At 42.8% G+C, this 14,068-nt stretch overlaps 2 protein-coding genes across 5 annotated transcripts in view; both read right to left on the reverse strand.

Annotated features, from left to right (window-relative positions):
- STON1 (stonin 1) overlaps positions 1 to 14,068 on the reverse strand; it is a 36,882-nt gene that overhangs the window by 19,425 nt on the left and 3,389 nt on the right. Inside the window, exon 1 of one of the 4 annotated variants that reach the window (XM_030499197.1) lies at positions 8,639 to 8,702. The exons of 1 other annotated variant lie outside the window; for it this stretch is intronic. Coding sequence is in view for 1 of the 3 variants with exons in the window: in XM_030499196.1 (XP_030355056.1) it covers positions 8,476 to 8,516 (41 nt within the window). In the remaining 2 variants the exon portion in view is untranslated. Of the gene's footprint in view, positions 1 to 8,475; positions 8,703 to 14,068 lie in introns of those variants that run through there. 2 more of the 4 variants (XM_030499196.1, XM_030499199.1) reach the window with 2 other exon arrangements.
- The window catches only part of PPP1R21 (protein phosphatase 1 regulatory subunit 21), a 35,766-nt gene continuing 32,830 nt past the window's right edge, over positions 11,133 to 14,068 (reverse strand). The window contains exons 22-23 of the mRNA XM_030499192.1: positions 13,552 to 13,556; positions 11,133 to 11,157 (exon numbers count right to left, since the gene is read on the reverse strand). Of these exons, the coding sequence (XP_030355052.1) occupies positions 11,148 to 11,157; positions 13,552 to 13,556 (15 nt within the window). The 3' untranslated portion in view covers positions 11,133 to 11,147. The remainder of the gene's footprint in view (positions 11,158 to 13,551; positions 13,557 to 14,068) is intronic.

Consider the following 14,068-nt stretch of genomic DNA (forward strand, 5'->3'; position numbering starts at 1 on the left):
AAAGGAAAACATAAAATGGGAATGTAAGTAAATACAAACGTTTATGGTGAAGAACACATTCTGCAGCCTCTTTCCCTTTCTTGTTAGAAATGAAGTTTTTCAGCATCCTTCATTATTTCCAGATGTTGATTCCCACCCCCACCCCTCCACGTCTGTTACTATTCACTTGTTTAAATGTGATGCGACAGATTATTGGGTAGGCTTTTTTCCTGTTACGAAACAAAAAGATGTTTGAAATTCACCTGCCAAACATTTAACTTCAGTCCATAAATGTCTATGAAGAAAACCACTTTCACAGACCGAGCTCTCATCTGCAGCCACAACACCCTCAACATCACGGGCTGTAGCTTTCACCTTTTATTACTGTTCCAGGTATGTGTTTTTAAAAAGAAAACTAAAAATACTGATGTTAACAAAATCACACATGCAAGAAATGAGTGTTGAAGTAGACAGTGGTTCCCCTACTAATGGCTCGCTGCTCCCCTAAACTGACTACTAGGAATGGAGGAAAAAAAAAAACAAATGGATCTTGAAAAGCTCTTACATCTGCACACCACAATAAAGTAATCCTTTCTCTCAAGTTCTTTTTTGTCTTAAGAAGTGCTCCAAATTCCTTCTTAAGACTTAGGATGTTCTCCCTCAAAACTGCAATAAACTCGGGCTTCAGGATATATGTGCTTTGCCTCCAACAGGCTCCCATGGGACCCGTGCTAACATAACCTGAACATTTTGGGTAAGATGAAAACGATACAAGATGCCATTGATCTCCACTGCCACATGTTATGCAGCCCATAACATTTAAATTACAAGCACGTGTGGTATCTCGTTCAGATATGTGACAGGAAATACTGTTTTTAGAATACTGAAAGTGCAAACAAAAAGGCTGGCTGGAATAACAGTTCATCCTAAATGCAGTCATTCCAGCGAACCCAAAAGCCACAACTCATCTCAATTCATCCTCCTCTGCCTGAAAACAATCTTCCCATTTATCAGATTAACTCAGTCCCTCAGCATTTAATGAACAGTAGTTGCAGCTTAATTTCTTCATTTTAATACCTCGAGGGTCCAAAGAAGGGAAATCGTATCCTATTATTGAGAGATTTTTATAGGCTGTAGCTATTGCTGAGCCCTTTGTTGCTTCAAAAATCCCAGATCAAATCTGCAGCGAAAATACTGCTCAGCTTCTGTGCCTTGCTGGGGGATACAGTTATCTCTTCCTACAATGAAACAGTAATAACAACTTCCTACTGGCTCCAAGGTGCAGTTCAAGGTATTGATTTTGGTACTTTAAATCCAGATACGGCCAGGTCCTCAGCTAGCTGAGGGTGCTGACTTGTCATGCAGCAATTTCCCCTATCACCCTGATTCCATGGCATTCAATCGCTGACTCCACAGCAGGGAAGCCGCAGCATCTGGAGCAGCACAGAGCACGACTGAATTCCCTGAGCATCTCACTCCCAGGGTCTTCCCTAACATCTGGCACCAGCTAAAACCCTCCAGCAGTTCCCGCTGGATTTAAACACAAAGGTCCTTTTTTTTAAGTATTGGAGGAGCACGGGGTCAGCTAATGGGGAATGGCAGGGAAACAACCTCCCTTCTGCGAAGCATAAAGCAAAGCAAGTAAGTACAACAGACAGTACTCACATTCCAAACCACACAGAAAGGCATAATTTCATAAATACATTCCTTATTGCCCCTCTAGCTCCAGAGGGCACTGTGGCTTCAACACTGTTAAACTATACATTACAGAATCACAGAATGGTTTGGCTTGGAAAGGACCTTGAGACCACCCCATTCCAACCCCCTGCCATGAGAGGGGCACCTTCCACTAGAGCAGGTTGCTCCAAGCTCCATCCAACCTGCCCTTGAACACTGCCAGGGATGGAGCATTTACAACTTCCTTGGGCAACCTCTTCCAGTGCCTCACCACCCTCACAGTAAAGAACTTCTTCCTTATATCTAACCTAAGTCTCCCCTGTTTAAGTTTGAACTCATTACCCCTTGTTCTATCACTACAGTCCCTGATGAAGAGTCCCTCCCCAGAATCTTTGTAGGCCCCCTTCAGATATTGAAGGCTGCTACATCCTCTAAACAAATTGTCTTTGCAACACCTGAGGACGTATCTTACGCGTACCTCTTTCATGGTGGAGTCCTACTGGGCAAATACCAACCTCACAAAATGTTTCAAGCTCAAAAAAAGCAGATTTACCCACACCCAGCATGACAAAACAGTTAAATAACCCCTTCAGAATAAGCTGAGCTCCTCACACGAGCTACTCTCTTTGTGGTCAATGCTTGGTCATTGTATTTCCACCCTACCAGAACAACTATGGACCCATACATCTACTACATACCAGTTTCATTTCCAGGAACAATGTTGTTCATTGAATATATAGAAATTTAACACAAAGCTCTGCATACTGTGCATGCTGTGCTGAAGCCATCCCATAACACCACCATATGAGCTGTTACCTTCTCTTGTACAAATATGTAGACAATTCTCCAAGGATTTTGCCATAAAGTGTAATGGTCTCACAGGAAAGTACAAATTCTCTGCAGTTTAAGCAATAAAGCACATACGGTATATAAAATACCCTAAACGCCTGTAAGCCCTTGTGATACCCAAGTAAAATATGGCAGATTTATCTGTGTTTTACTGCCACATTCTTTGTATCGCTGTTTCATTTATTACTTAACTATGCAAAAAAAACCCCTTGAAGCACACCTTCCACATAAAATATGGCTTGATTTATGTTGATTTGTCTCCAATTTTGCTTTGAGACTACAGATGGTTGCACTTTTATTTAACTCTGCTCTACCTCTCCTAGTTCTCAAAGCTATACATCTGAAATAAACACAAGCAAAAGGCGCAACTGAAAGGAAATCGGAAATTTCTTGGCTTTCGCTTGTATTTGGGATATACACATGGATTAAGTCTCCCACTGCATTACTCATGTCATTACTTCTAGAAAATAAGGAACTGGTGTAATGGTCAAAAATACACACTGACTTCAAAGTGTAATGTGAACTTATATTTACGTTGCTCACCCGCTGGGGCATAGGTACAGCTGGGAGAGGTTCAGAGCTCACAGCTAATCTGTTTAATTTGGAATTCCTTACTCTTGGCCTCGAGAGCTGGAGGAATTAAAGCTTTCAGCTTTTGACAGCAGACATGTCCCCAGAGCAACGGCAGGCGGAACTCATGCAAACACTCCTCACTATTACTCGTTTCTGCCTTGAGTCAAAGGGAAGTTTACAAGTGGTTGATATTTGTGCATGCAAGCAGGGAAAAAGTAACAATTTTAGGGCTGAAACAGCCTAGTGAGGATGGTGTTGCACAGTCTGGGACTCAGAGGACTCCCCACCAAAAGGGGAAGTACTGACAGCAAGGGCACTGATGCTGTCTGTACACAGGAGAGCATCCAGCACTCATGAGGGATGCTATATAGAGGTACTGGATGAAGGAGGCCTGAAGAAACATTGGCTCTTCCACCCCTCGGAGTCACATCTCATGCTTTAAAGGCTGTAAGCAGGTATGAGATTCACACAGGAGGGAAAACCTATGGGAAGCTCTCAAATTTCTTCCAATACCTAAAGGGGCCTACAAGAAATCTGGAGAGGGGCTTTTTACAAGGGCCTGTAGGGACAGGACAAGGAGGAATGGCTTTAAACTGACAGAGGGGAGATTTGGATTAGATATTAGGAAGAAGTTCTTCCCTGTGAGGGTGCTGAGGCGCTGGCACAGGGTGCCCAGAGAAGCTGTGGCTGCCCCATCCCTGGCAGTGTTCAAGGCCAGGTTGGACACAGGGGCTTGGAGCAACCTGCTCTAGTGGAAGGTGTCCCTGCCCGTGTTAGGGGGTTGGAACTGGATGAACTTTAAGGTCTCTTCCAACGCAAACCAGCCTGTGAGTCTATGAAAAATGAAAGAAAAGCAGCAGTGCTGCCAGATGCACATCTCTGCCAACTGTTGTAGCCTGTGGTCGAAGTGGGTCTTCCCCAAAGAAGTAGCTCCTCTTCTTGCTCACAACAGAGAGAGTTTAGATGGTGAGGACCATCCAGTCCATATGAAAGCTTAGCATTGTTATTCAAAACAATTCCCATCTTTGCCCTGAAACAATCACCCAGACCTCAGCTGCTCTGCACTGTAAATAAACTCCTTTCATGTCTAGATCCATTCTAGGAGACCTTCCCTAACACTGAGACGTGAAGTCATTTCAGAGCCGCCTCAAAAACACAACAAAACATTATGCATGACCGGTCTTGTGTGTAACACCATCAGCTTCAACCCATCACCCACACGCTGTAAGCCCTGATGCCCACACCCTCCCTCACCCCCCTCCAGTGGTCACTCCATCACGGGTGAGTCAGACCTGCTTTGTCCTTCAGTATTTTCTCAGCTGGGCATAGAAATCAAGGCAGGAAAGCCTAGAGACAACGCTTTACTGGAAGTGCCCATAGGATTTATGGGGATATGACAAAGGTGCTTTCTACAGCAACTGAGAGATCTTCATAGATCACTGCAATGCACCCAAGATCTGTACCACCATTCCTCCCAAGGCTGGGTTTTGGGGTTTTTTTGCAGAGTTTGTTATCACAAATGTAACCTTCAGCATGGGATAAAATAAACTAAATACAATAAACTAAAAATAAATAAATAACCTAAAATAGAAATCTAATTTATATGTCATTGGGAAGGATGCCTGAACGGATACCTGAACCTATTCTTGGAAGTCACTCATGAGTTTCTCCATCAGCAAGATGGAACATTTTTATTAACGTGAGTGAGAATAGGATTAAACCATAAGAACCACAAAATGGTTATCTCTGTTGTACTGAACACCTTAAACAGAAGAAAACTCTTTCTCCCTAGAAGAAATAATAAAAAGCGTGATCAAATCCATATTAACTACTTGGTATTTTTCTCCTCCTCCATCCTGGATATCACAGTGCCTTCTAAGACACATCACTGGGGTGTAAGAAGTGATCACATCTTCTCAAAACCAAATAGGTACAAAATAGGTGGGTTGAGAAACGTGGGGTTTTGGGGCTTTTTTAAATGTTAAGAGAGTTGCAAGCCTGTGATCCTTAAATGTTTTGTAGCTGGAGATTGGCTTTTGATGGACTGCTCCGTGCTGTTGCACTTAATTTTTTCCTACTCTCTGGTTAGACAAGATACGTAAATCACTTTTAATTCACTTCACTGTGCATACGCACGCTTCTCTCATGTATACAACCTACAGCCCCGCAGGGCCTTCTTTCTTCCTACAAATGAACCCCCCCATTAGAAGGACGGGGAAGAGGCCAAGGCCACTGTGCTGTCAAGCTGCGGGAAGCAGCACGGGTGCCCCCGAGAGGTGCTTCTGCTCCTGCTCCCATTCGGTTCACTCAGCCAGTCCTGCTTTATCCTCTCTGAACACACTCCCCTTCAGCATCTCCATAGTGACTGCACAACTTACACGCCATGGGCAGAGTTTGGAAAGCCAAGGGTCAGTGTCAGAAGAGTCTAATGTAAATTGTGTATTGTCACTAGCTGACACTGTACTGTACAGAAGGATTGGGGGGGATTTAATTTATAACCAAACCAAACCAAACCAAAACAACAAACCTCAGCACAGTGCTCTGGCCTGGAAGAGACAGGAAAATAAATCTATTTTTATTTACAGTACTTCTGCAGGTCACTAAGTTCATGGAATGTTTCTGCATCTACTGAGGCAATTTTTAACTGTGTTTAAGGAAACACATTGTTATTATTAGAAACATACAAACATCTCACAAAAGTGCCCTGGTCACGGCAGCACTATACAGGGCTCTGGCTAGTAGTTGAACATCCCAAACTCTTTCCTCTCCCCTCCTGCTGAGCAGAGGCAGAGATCTCTAACATGCTGCCAAGCAGCAGAAATGCAGGTATGGGTGGCTGTCCCGATTTGTAAAATCCACAGCCTTGGTTTTTTAGGATTAAAAAGCCCTCTGGATGGAAAAAATAAATGAAAAAAACAAAGGCCTGAATTCTTTGGCACACAGATCACGTATCAAAATACTAAACTGGTCATGGTCAGAAATGGATTTCGACCCGGTACTCTGCTAGTGTTTGCAGTATCCAAGAGAAAGCAATGGATGAAATGCCACAAAGGATACATAACACAAAAAGTGCACTTCAAGAAACTCTTGCCACTCTGGAAGTGTTCATCTCAGCGGTGAGTAACAAAAAGTAGGGAAGTACTATATTTAGCACATTCACTGAACAATATAATACTACCTTTATTATTTTATTTTTGGTCCAGAGTCAGTTTTTAGATCCACATTCAAAACTATCTAATGCTTTAGTGCCCAACAAACAAGCGCTAGTACCTTTGCAGAGACTAACCCATGATGTAAGATACACAGAGGTCTTCTGAACATGACAGGTCAGTAATGTCTTCTGACAGACCAACCTCTCTCCTTAACTGCGGGAAAGTCCCCTTCTCCATGCCTTAAGGCCTTATAGCATAATATAGTGCCATAATAGTAGCGCTGGTGAGAAGTGTCACAGTTGAGTCCTTCTTTGCTAATTTGGATAGAAGTATTTGTAATAGCAACTGATGACAGTCACGTCAGAAAGCGTAATTCATAACACAGCCATCCAAAAAAAGCCTCACTGGGTTCCTCTCCAAAAGCTTTTTAAGCAGACGACTTCAGCTCCTATTTATACCAATCAAAACCATAAGGAAATGAGTGGTGGACTAAAGGAAACTTGTTTACCAAAACATGAAGTAAAACACTGTCCATGATAGTGGATCTCTATTCATGTACTTGGGTGTGTTCCATGTTGGAGTTAACAATTGTACACAGATTAACTTAAAAGCTTACATTCATTTCTATTTAGAGATCTGGATCTGGGCAGAAATACCAACAAGCTGGGCCATTAAGCTTATAAATGCCAATAATTTTAAAGTGATAGAAAGCAGCATTCATTATATGAGCAAAAGGAGCTACGGAGAAGGGAAATAATCAAACCTGAGCACAAAACAAGGGCACTGGACCTGCCTTCAGGCAGGTTTTCCCAGTGGTGTGATTTACAAGTCCAACATCAGTAAAGTCTAGTCCCCGGCCATGCTCCCTGTTGTACAAACTACTTCTGTGCCCAGCTACAACTAGTGCAGAGTGCAGTGCTAAGCTCTCATACACATAGCCAAGAAACCAGCAAATCTTTCCTCACAACACTTTCTCACTGTAGGTGTGCTTTCATCACACTAAACCAGGCAACTCCATGTTTTCTCTGCAGCTACCTCTTTTTCTTCTTCTCTTACAGACATAGAAAAGGCTTAGCCTCCAGACATGGAAAAGGGAGTTAACAGCAAAATGAGCAGTTTGTATTTAAAAGCCTCCGGCTCCAAAATGTCAGTTCCCTCCTCCCCAGACAGTCATTACCACTCTCCCAAAAAAAGCCAAGTCCTGTTTGCAGAGGAATCACTGAGGGTTTCTAGTGCAGCCACCTCAGAGAGAAAAAACATTGGGGAAGGTGAGTGGAGACTTCTGCAACTTAACTTTCTCTGGGCTCCCATAAAATGCCTTAGTCAGCATTTTCCCTAGCACATTTCAGATGGGCTTTTATTTGCCACAAGTACCAGAACACCCACATCTTTAAAAAGAAACAAACTGAAAAGTCCCCCTTCAGCAACTAGTTATTTAAAGCCAGAAAGTGAAAACCTCCTATGTTCTTTCTCATCTACACTATGCTTAAAATACCACCCCTAGAGTTTGCTCTAAGGGTGTATATGGTAAGTGCAGTCAAATCACTTCAGCTCCGTGCAGCACATCCTTCTGCATCCGCTCCAGTTGTTTTCCCAAGCCCTGAGCCCCGTTGTAGGAACAACAGAGATTTCTGCAGCAGTGATTTCAAGCACCGTGAGCCTACATCCATAGCGTAATGTCATCAGCTGAACCACTAGAAAATATGAGGAAGGCTCCAGGCACTCATTTCAAGTTCTAAACTAAAAACCTTCTCCATCGCCCCAGTCTCCTCCCTAACAAGGCAAAAGTCATGGGAACTCGATCCTGCAGGATACCCATCACTCAAACCCCACCGACTCCTGCAGTGGTTCAAAGCTCTGGATACCCCAGGGAAAGCCATCCCCTTTTCAGCACTTCTGCTTTAAAAAATAACAGGAAAAGAGAAAAAAAAAATGAAATAAAAAACAGAAGAAAAATGAAACTAAAACAAAAGACAAATGAAGAGGGGGAAAAAAAACCCCAAGGAAAAACAAGGAAAAAAAGTAAAGAAAGAAAAAGGAAAGAAAGGAGAAAGGAAGGAAGAAAAGAAAAAGGAAGAAAAGAAAAAGGAAATGGAGGAAAAAAAAAAGGAAAGAAAAGGGAAAAAAAAAAAAAGAAAAAAGGGGGTGGGAAAGAGAAAAAGGAGGGAGAAAAAGGAAAAAGGGGGGGGGGGGGGGGGAAACAACAACCTCAACCAAACAAACAGAACCCGAGCCAAGTACATACTTTTTCAGTGCTGTTCTCAAACCAAAACAAAGCCGCCCCATCCACCGGCCCGTTTCCAGCCGGGACTGCTGAGCTGCGCCTCAACTACCGGGAAAATTCCACTCCGGACGGAGTCCCCACACCCCCGGGGCCGAGCTGCTCCCTACCTCCGCCCGCTCCTTACCCGCGACTCCCGGCCGCCCGCGGGGACACGGGACCGCCCGCCGACCGCACCGGCCGGGAGCGGAGGGGGGGGGGGCCGCGGATAAACCCCGCCCCGCCACCCCTCCCTCCGCGCCCGGCCAGCCCCTGCGGGAAGCATCGGGTCAGCAATCCCCCAGCGAGAGCTGAAGCCGTTCCCCTTGTCCTGTCCCTACAGGCCCTTGCCAAAAGCTCCTCTCCAGATTTCTTGTCAGCCTTAGAAGCTGCTCTAAGGTCTCCCCGGTGCCTTCCCTTCTCCAGGCTGAACCAGCCCAGCTGTCTCAGCCTGTCTCCAGAGCAGAGCTGCTCCAGTCCTCGGAGCATCTCTGTGGCCTCCTCTGGACTCGCTCCAACAGCTCCACGTCCCTCTTGTGCTGTTACCCCAGAGCTGAACACAGGACTGCAGGGAGGGTCTCACCAGAGCGGGGGGGGGGGGGGGGGGAAGGGAAGAATCACTTCATGTAGGGGCAAGACAAGGGGGAATGGCTTTAAACTGACAGGGGGGGAGATTTAGATGAGACATTAGGAAGAAATTCTTCCCTGTGAGGGTGCTGAGGCACTGGCACAGGGTGCCCAGAGAAGCTGTGGCTGCCCCATCCCTGGCAGTGTTCAAGGCCAGGTTGGACACAGGGGCTTGGAGCAACCTGCTCTAGTGGAAGGTGTCCCTGCCCGTGTTAGGGGGTTGGAACTGGATGAGCTTTAAGGTCCCTTCCAACCCAAACCAGTCTGTGAGTCTATGATAAACAAGTCCTTTTTGAAATTGCAGTTCTATTCTAACTCAGCAGCATATAACCAGTTTCTTCAAAGGACAGGGGCCTCCCTTTCAACAACTGTTTATTCTAATGTATATTATTTATATTACTTTCAAACAGAAAATTACTTTCTAGTGCTGTTGCAAGAACACAGTAATATCCCTGCCAATTTTCCTTAGATGTTGTAATTCTTATAATACAATACAGCACCTCCAGGTCTGGTTTTCACCAACTTCTACTAATGACACACATACAAATCCTGATATATGCAGTAAATACCACTGAGCCTGTTTGAACTGCTTCACAGTCTCCAATTACACCAGCACCGAGTGCTTTGAGGGCATTAATTTAATTTTCATGTAAATGAGAGGTAAGGAAGTTATCCAAGCTATGAAACGCAGAGAGCAGGGAAGCAAATGCCTGATGACAACAGTATTTCATTTGGGTGGCTGCAGCAGCAGAGAAAGTTCTGTGCTAGTAAGTATAGTTAACGTGACTCTGGTTGTGGTTTGGTTATAACTATGTCCGTAGGGCATCACTGGCCTGACCTGCCTTTGCAAAGTTGTGGCAGGGCAGAATTCATCCTTCAACCAGCCAAGAGGAGAGGAAACAAAGATGGACCATGCACTAGTGTCTTTGGTGGCCTGAAGGACAGTGCTCAAAGGACACTTCCTGAGAAGAGATTAAATTCAACTCTTCCTAAGCTGAGTTTCTCCTCCAGAAGAGTTTCTTCTGGAGAAGCCTCACGCCTCTAACAATGACACAGACTCCAGGATCCCTCTCTTGAGTTGTGTACTCTTCCTCAGTTTCTCTCTGGTAGCACTATCCTGGCTGGACAGCCTGGGTAGAGCTCACAGCCATTTAGCTTCAATTAAATAAACTTACCAACTTCACAGAAGAACTCAAGCCAGGGTGATTTTCCAAGTTGTGTAAGAGTAGCCCTTTCCTTCTCTGCAGTGCCAACCTTCCTATCTCCAAAAGGGCAAACACTGTCAAAAAAAGGGTAGAGGATGTCATGGTGTCCTAATGTTCATGTGCTTTAACACAGTGGAGGCTCAATCGTTGGGAAAGAACTTTATGGGTAGAGGACCAGGCAGAAAAATCTATTACTACTGCCCTCAAGAGTAAGAGAACACAAGCTGCAGTCAAAGAGGGGTGAGGAAGGGCAAGCTACTGAAAGAGTAGGAGATTCAGAGGTGAAGTACCAGTGCTTCATGGCCTAATTACTAACAAGATAATACAGTCTTATTATCTTAATAGAAAGTCCTTCTTATCCATTAACTGGGCTTCTGTAGAGTGGTGACAAGTCACTACACAAAGTCTGCTTCTAAAAGGACAGAACACAAGGACAGAACGCAAGGACAGAATGGGTAGGATGAAGAGCAAAAGGGAGAATGGCCTTAAACTAACAGGCCCCAGGCCTGCATTTCAAAGGCTCCTTCATGAGCGAAGACCTCAACAGTTTATAAAGCTTTGGAATTACAGGGTGAATTAGAATTGAAACCAGTACAGATTAAGCATGATTTCCCCTGTTATCTCTTGAATTTCACATATAAAAAGTTTAAAGCTGAAATTTAAACTCAAAAGGGCTGTTAGAATGGTAACTTGCCATGCAAATGAAACCCAACCAGAATCAACCACTTCTTGTTTTACAGCTCAGCCGCCTAACCTCAGTATTACAGTATTTGCACTCAAAACTTCTGTAAGAAGCCAAGTGATTCTAAATTAGCATTGACATGTCTAAAGCTGCCTACACACACAGCAGAGGCAAACAATGAGATCTGCCCCAGGCAAGTTTCCGTGCAGTGGATTCCATAGCCCCAGTCAGACCTTGGTTTATAAAGGTCCTCAAAAGCTCCTCTCTGTCCCCATCTGTGACTGAGCTAGCAGCTCTGCAGACACAATTAAAGTAAGTTTCTAACACTCTGATGAAAATAAATATTCAGGAATGAGGGCAAACATGGCCTCTTCTAAACAAACATGGTTTTAATTCACCACTGAGTAATACTGCAAGTTGTAACAGAGGCAGGAAATGCAGACTAAGACAAAGCAAGCATTCTTAATAGAGCGGCATCTAGCCTTTGTGGGAGGAAGTAATCAGACCTCTGGTACCAATTACAATTTTTTACTGCACTAAGCTTTATTTTTATTATGACCCTGCTGTTGCTAAGATAGTGCTCTCAAATTACCTTGCATACATACTATATTAAAGAACAGGTTTGCCCGGCTTACAGGGCCAGATGGTTCTCCAAAGTTTAATATATCATTGGATTTATATTATTAAAAAACCAAGAGAGAGTTCACATTGCTCAACCAAGCCAGTAAATAACCTCTCCAGTCTCATGAAGGTGATATGTGGATAGAAAGTTTATTTCCTTTCCTGTTTGCAACTGATGCCTTGGATGTCTGAGCAAATCTGTTCTTTGGAGCTGTAGTGAGCACTGCTGAATGGTGATGGGCCCCTGCTGTGCACAAAGTCAGCATCAAGGAAACACATTAGGCCAAAGAGCTTTCCCTACCAAAACTTCAACTCATCTGTCAGCAAGGGAAGTTGGAGCAGAAAGAGCATCAGGATTACAAGTATAAATCAGAAATGAAGCTGGCTTGATAGAAAGGGAAAATACCTTGTATAAGTAGCCAATGTATTTCAGTAAAGATGGGAAAGCAAAGTGTTCCAGTCTTGATACTGATGCTGCATGGAATGCAACTAGATCCCATTTAGTGTGAAGCTCCTGACGCTACTATCACTGAAACGTTGAGCTGTTTAAGAATGAATCTGAAGGAATTAGCAAGAGATGTTACAAACACTATCATTTTAAAAATTAGCACTAGGGATCATCAGTACTTAAATCACAGATGTATACTTACATATGTAACGACTTAAAATAATCACATCATTATTTAAACAGCAATGAGATGACACTCTTATGCAGCTTATGACGATGTCAACCTAAGACTCCTGTTTTAGAAGTTAATCTTTCAGGCAGGGAAACCCCTGACCTGTAAGAGCTTAAGGCCTTTTAAAATAGCCAATTTATTTGGTGCTTCTTGGGTACTTTCAAAACTCATGAAGAAGCAGCTCTCAAGAGGGCAATCTAGAAGTTAAATGCATTCTTGATTATAGCAAATACTGATTTTGAACACACAGAACAGTTACTAGGGGTGTATTTTCAGATATCTAGGATAGCTAAACATTTTGAAATCTCTGAAGGTGTCAGTATAGGTTTAAAACAGTTCTGAAAGAATTTTTGAAAATCCAGTTATTAAAACCATTAATAGGAAATAGTGCTGTTCTCCTGAATTGGTTACTTATTAATAAGAGGTTATTCATGAGGTGCCCAACATTATAGAGAAATGAATTAGCACTCTAAAAGTGCTTTCAAAACCTGTGTTGCAATCAGCTGTCCATTAAAAAAATCACCTAGCATTGGGATTTTTCTCTAACCTTGGTTTTACACTGTATTGTTCTAAAAATTTTCCTGCCTTACAACAGTTTGTCATTGGGTCCCTGATTAATCAGGTAGGAAGTAAAAGTTTTGAACAGTAATTCCAGTGTTAGTACAACTTCTTTGCTCAAATTTTGTGCATTCCATAATAATATGCACAGACCATTTAATGTAAACAAAGTAGTTTAAATGCCTCTTTCTGGAAAACTTTGTCTCAAAGATGAATTCTTCACTGCAATGTTGAAGACAGCCTTCAGCTTTTCAATAACATAGCATTGTTCTGTAACAATTTACATATTTAAGAGCATTTAAGATATTCAGAAACTGATTCAGGACCACCTGGTGAGCTGATGAGCACAAGTTCGGCATTTCCACTTGTTCCAGTTTCTAATGCCATGAAGTTACATGTAATATACTATGTCCCTCCACAGCATTAATACAATAGTAACCAAAATACTGGTTTATTTATTTTTTCCAAGATTCTATTTTTGTATGTTGATAGTTTGTAATAGTCTGGAACTTCCTTGAAAACATTTCCTTGAAAAACTGAAGGCAGCTCAAGTGATCAAAATTGACTCTTCCTGAGCATGTTTACTGCTGACTGGCAAAGGGGACACCCCAATACATTTCCAAATAGATACTGCAAGAAGAAAATGCTGATAAACTGATGTACATTGCAATTGTACCTAAATGCCTACACATTCTATGTTAATTCATGTTTTGATATTGGGGGTATACTCTGTTGTAAACACACTTGGAGGTAAGCTACATTTATCCTTTTTATGCACATTTTTAAACTCTTAGTCTTCAAAGCGTATTTTTACTTAAGCCTGACAAAAATGGCATAAGCAAAACCTTTTTCTCAATGCAGCCACCTACGAGAAGTAGCATCAGTAACAAGTTCAGCAATTTGATTCAGAGAATTAAAGTAACAACCAAATTAATACCTTCATTGCATGATGAAAGTCCTCAGAAAAGGCAGTTTCAAAAGAATTGGAAGAAAGCAATTTTCTTCCAACCCTAAATGAAACAGTTGAAGCTGTATCTGCTTCATGGCTAGAAAGTAATGGCTAGAAAGTAAACACTTTCCAACCCTCAGTAGCACCACCATGTAGTTTTTAATTCAACATGATGCTAGTAAGAAACCATGCAGGCTCTCCCCATGTCCTCCCCAGTTTCAGGACCACATCCATTCTGTCATTAAAAGGAAAAACT

Source organism: Strigops habroptila, chromosome 10 (assembly GCF_004027225.2).
Source record: "Strigops habroptila isolate Jane chromosome 10, bStrHab1.2.pri, whole genome shotgun sequence".
Taxonomy (NCBI): domain Eukaryota; kingdom Metazoa; phylum Chordata; class Aves; order Psittaciformes; family Psittacidae; genus Strigops; species Strigops habroptila.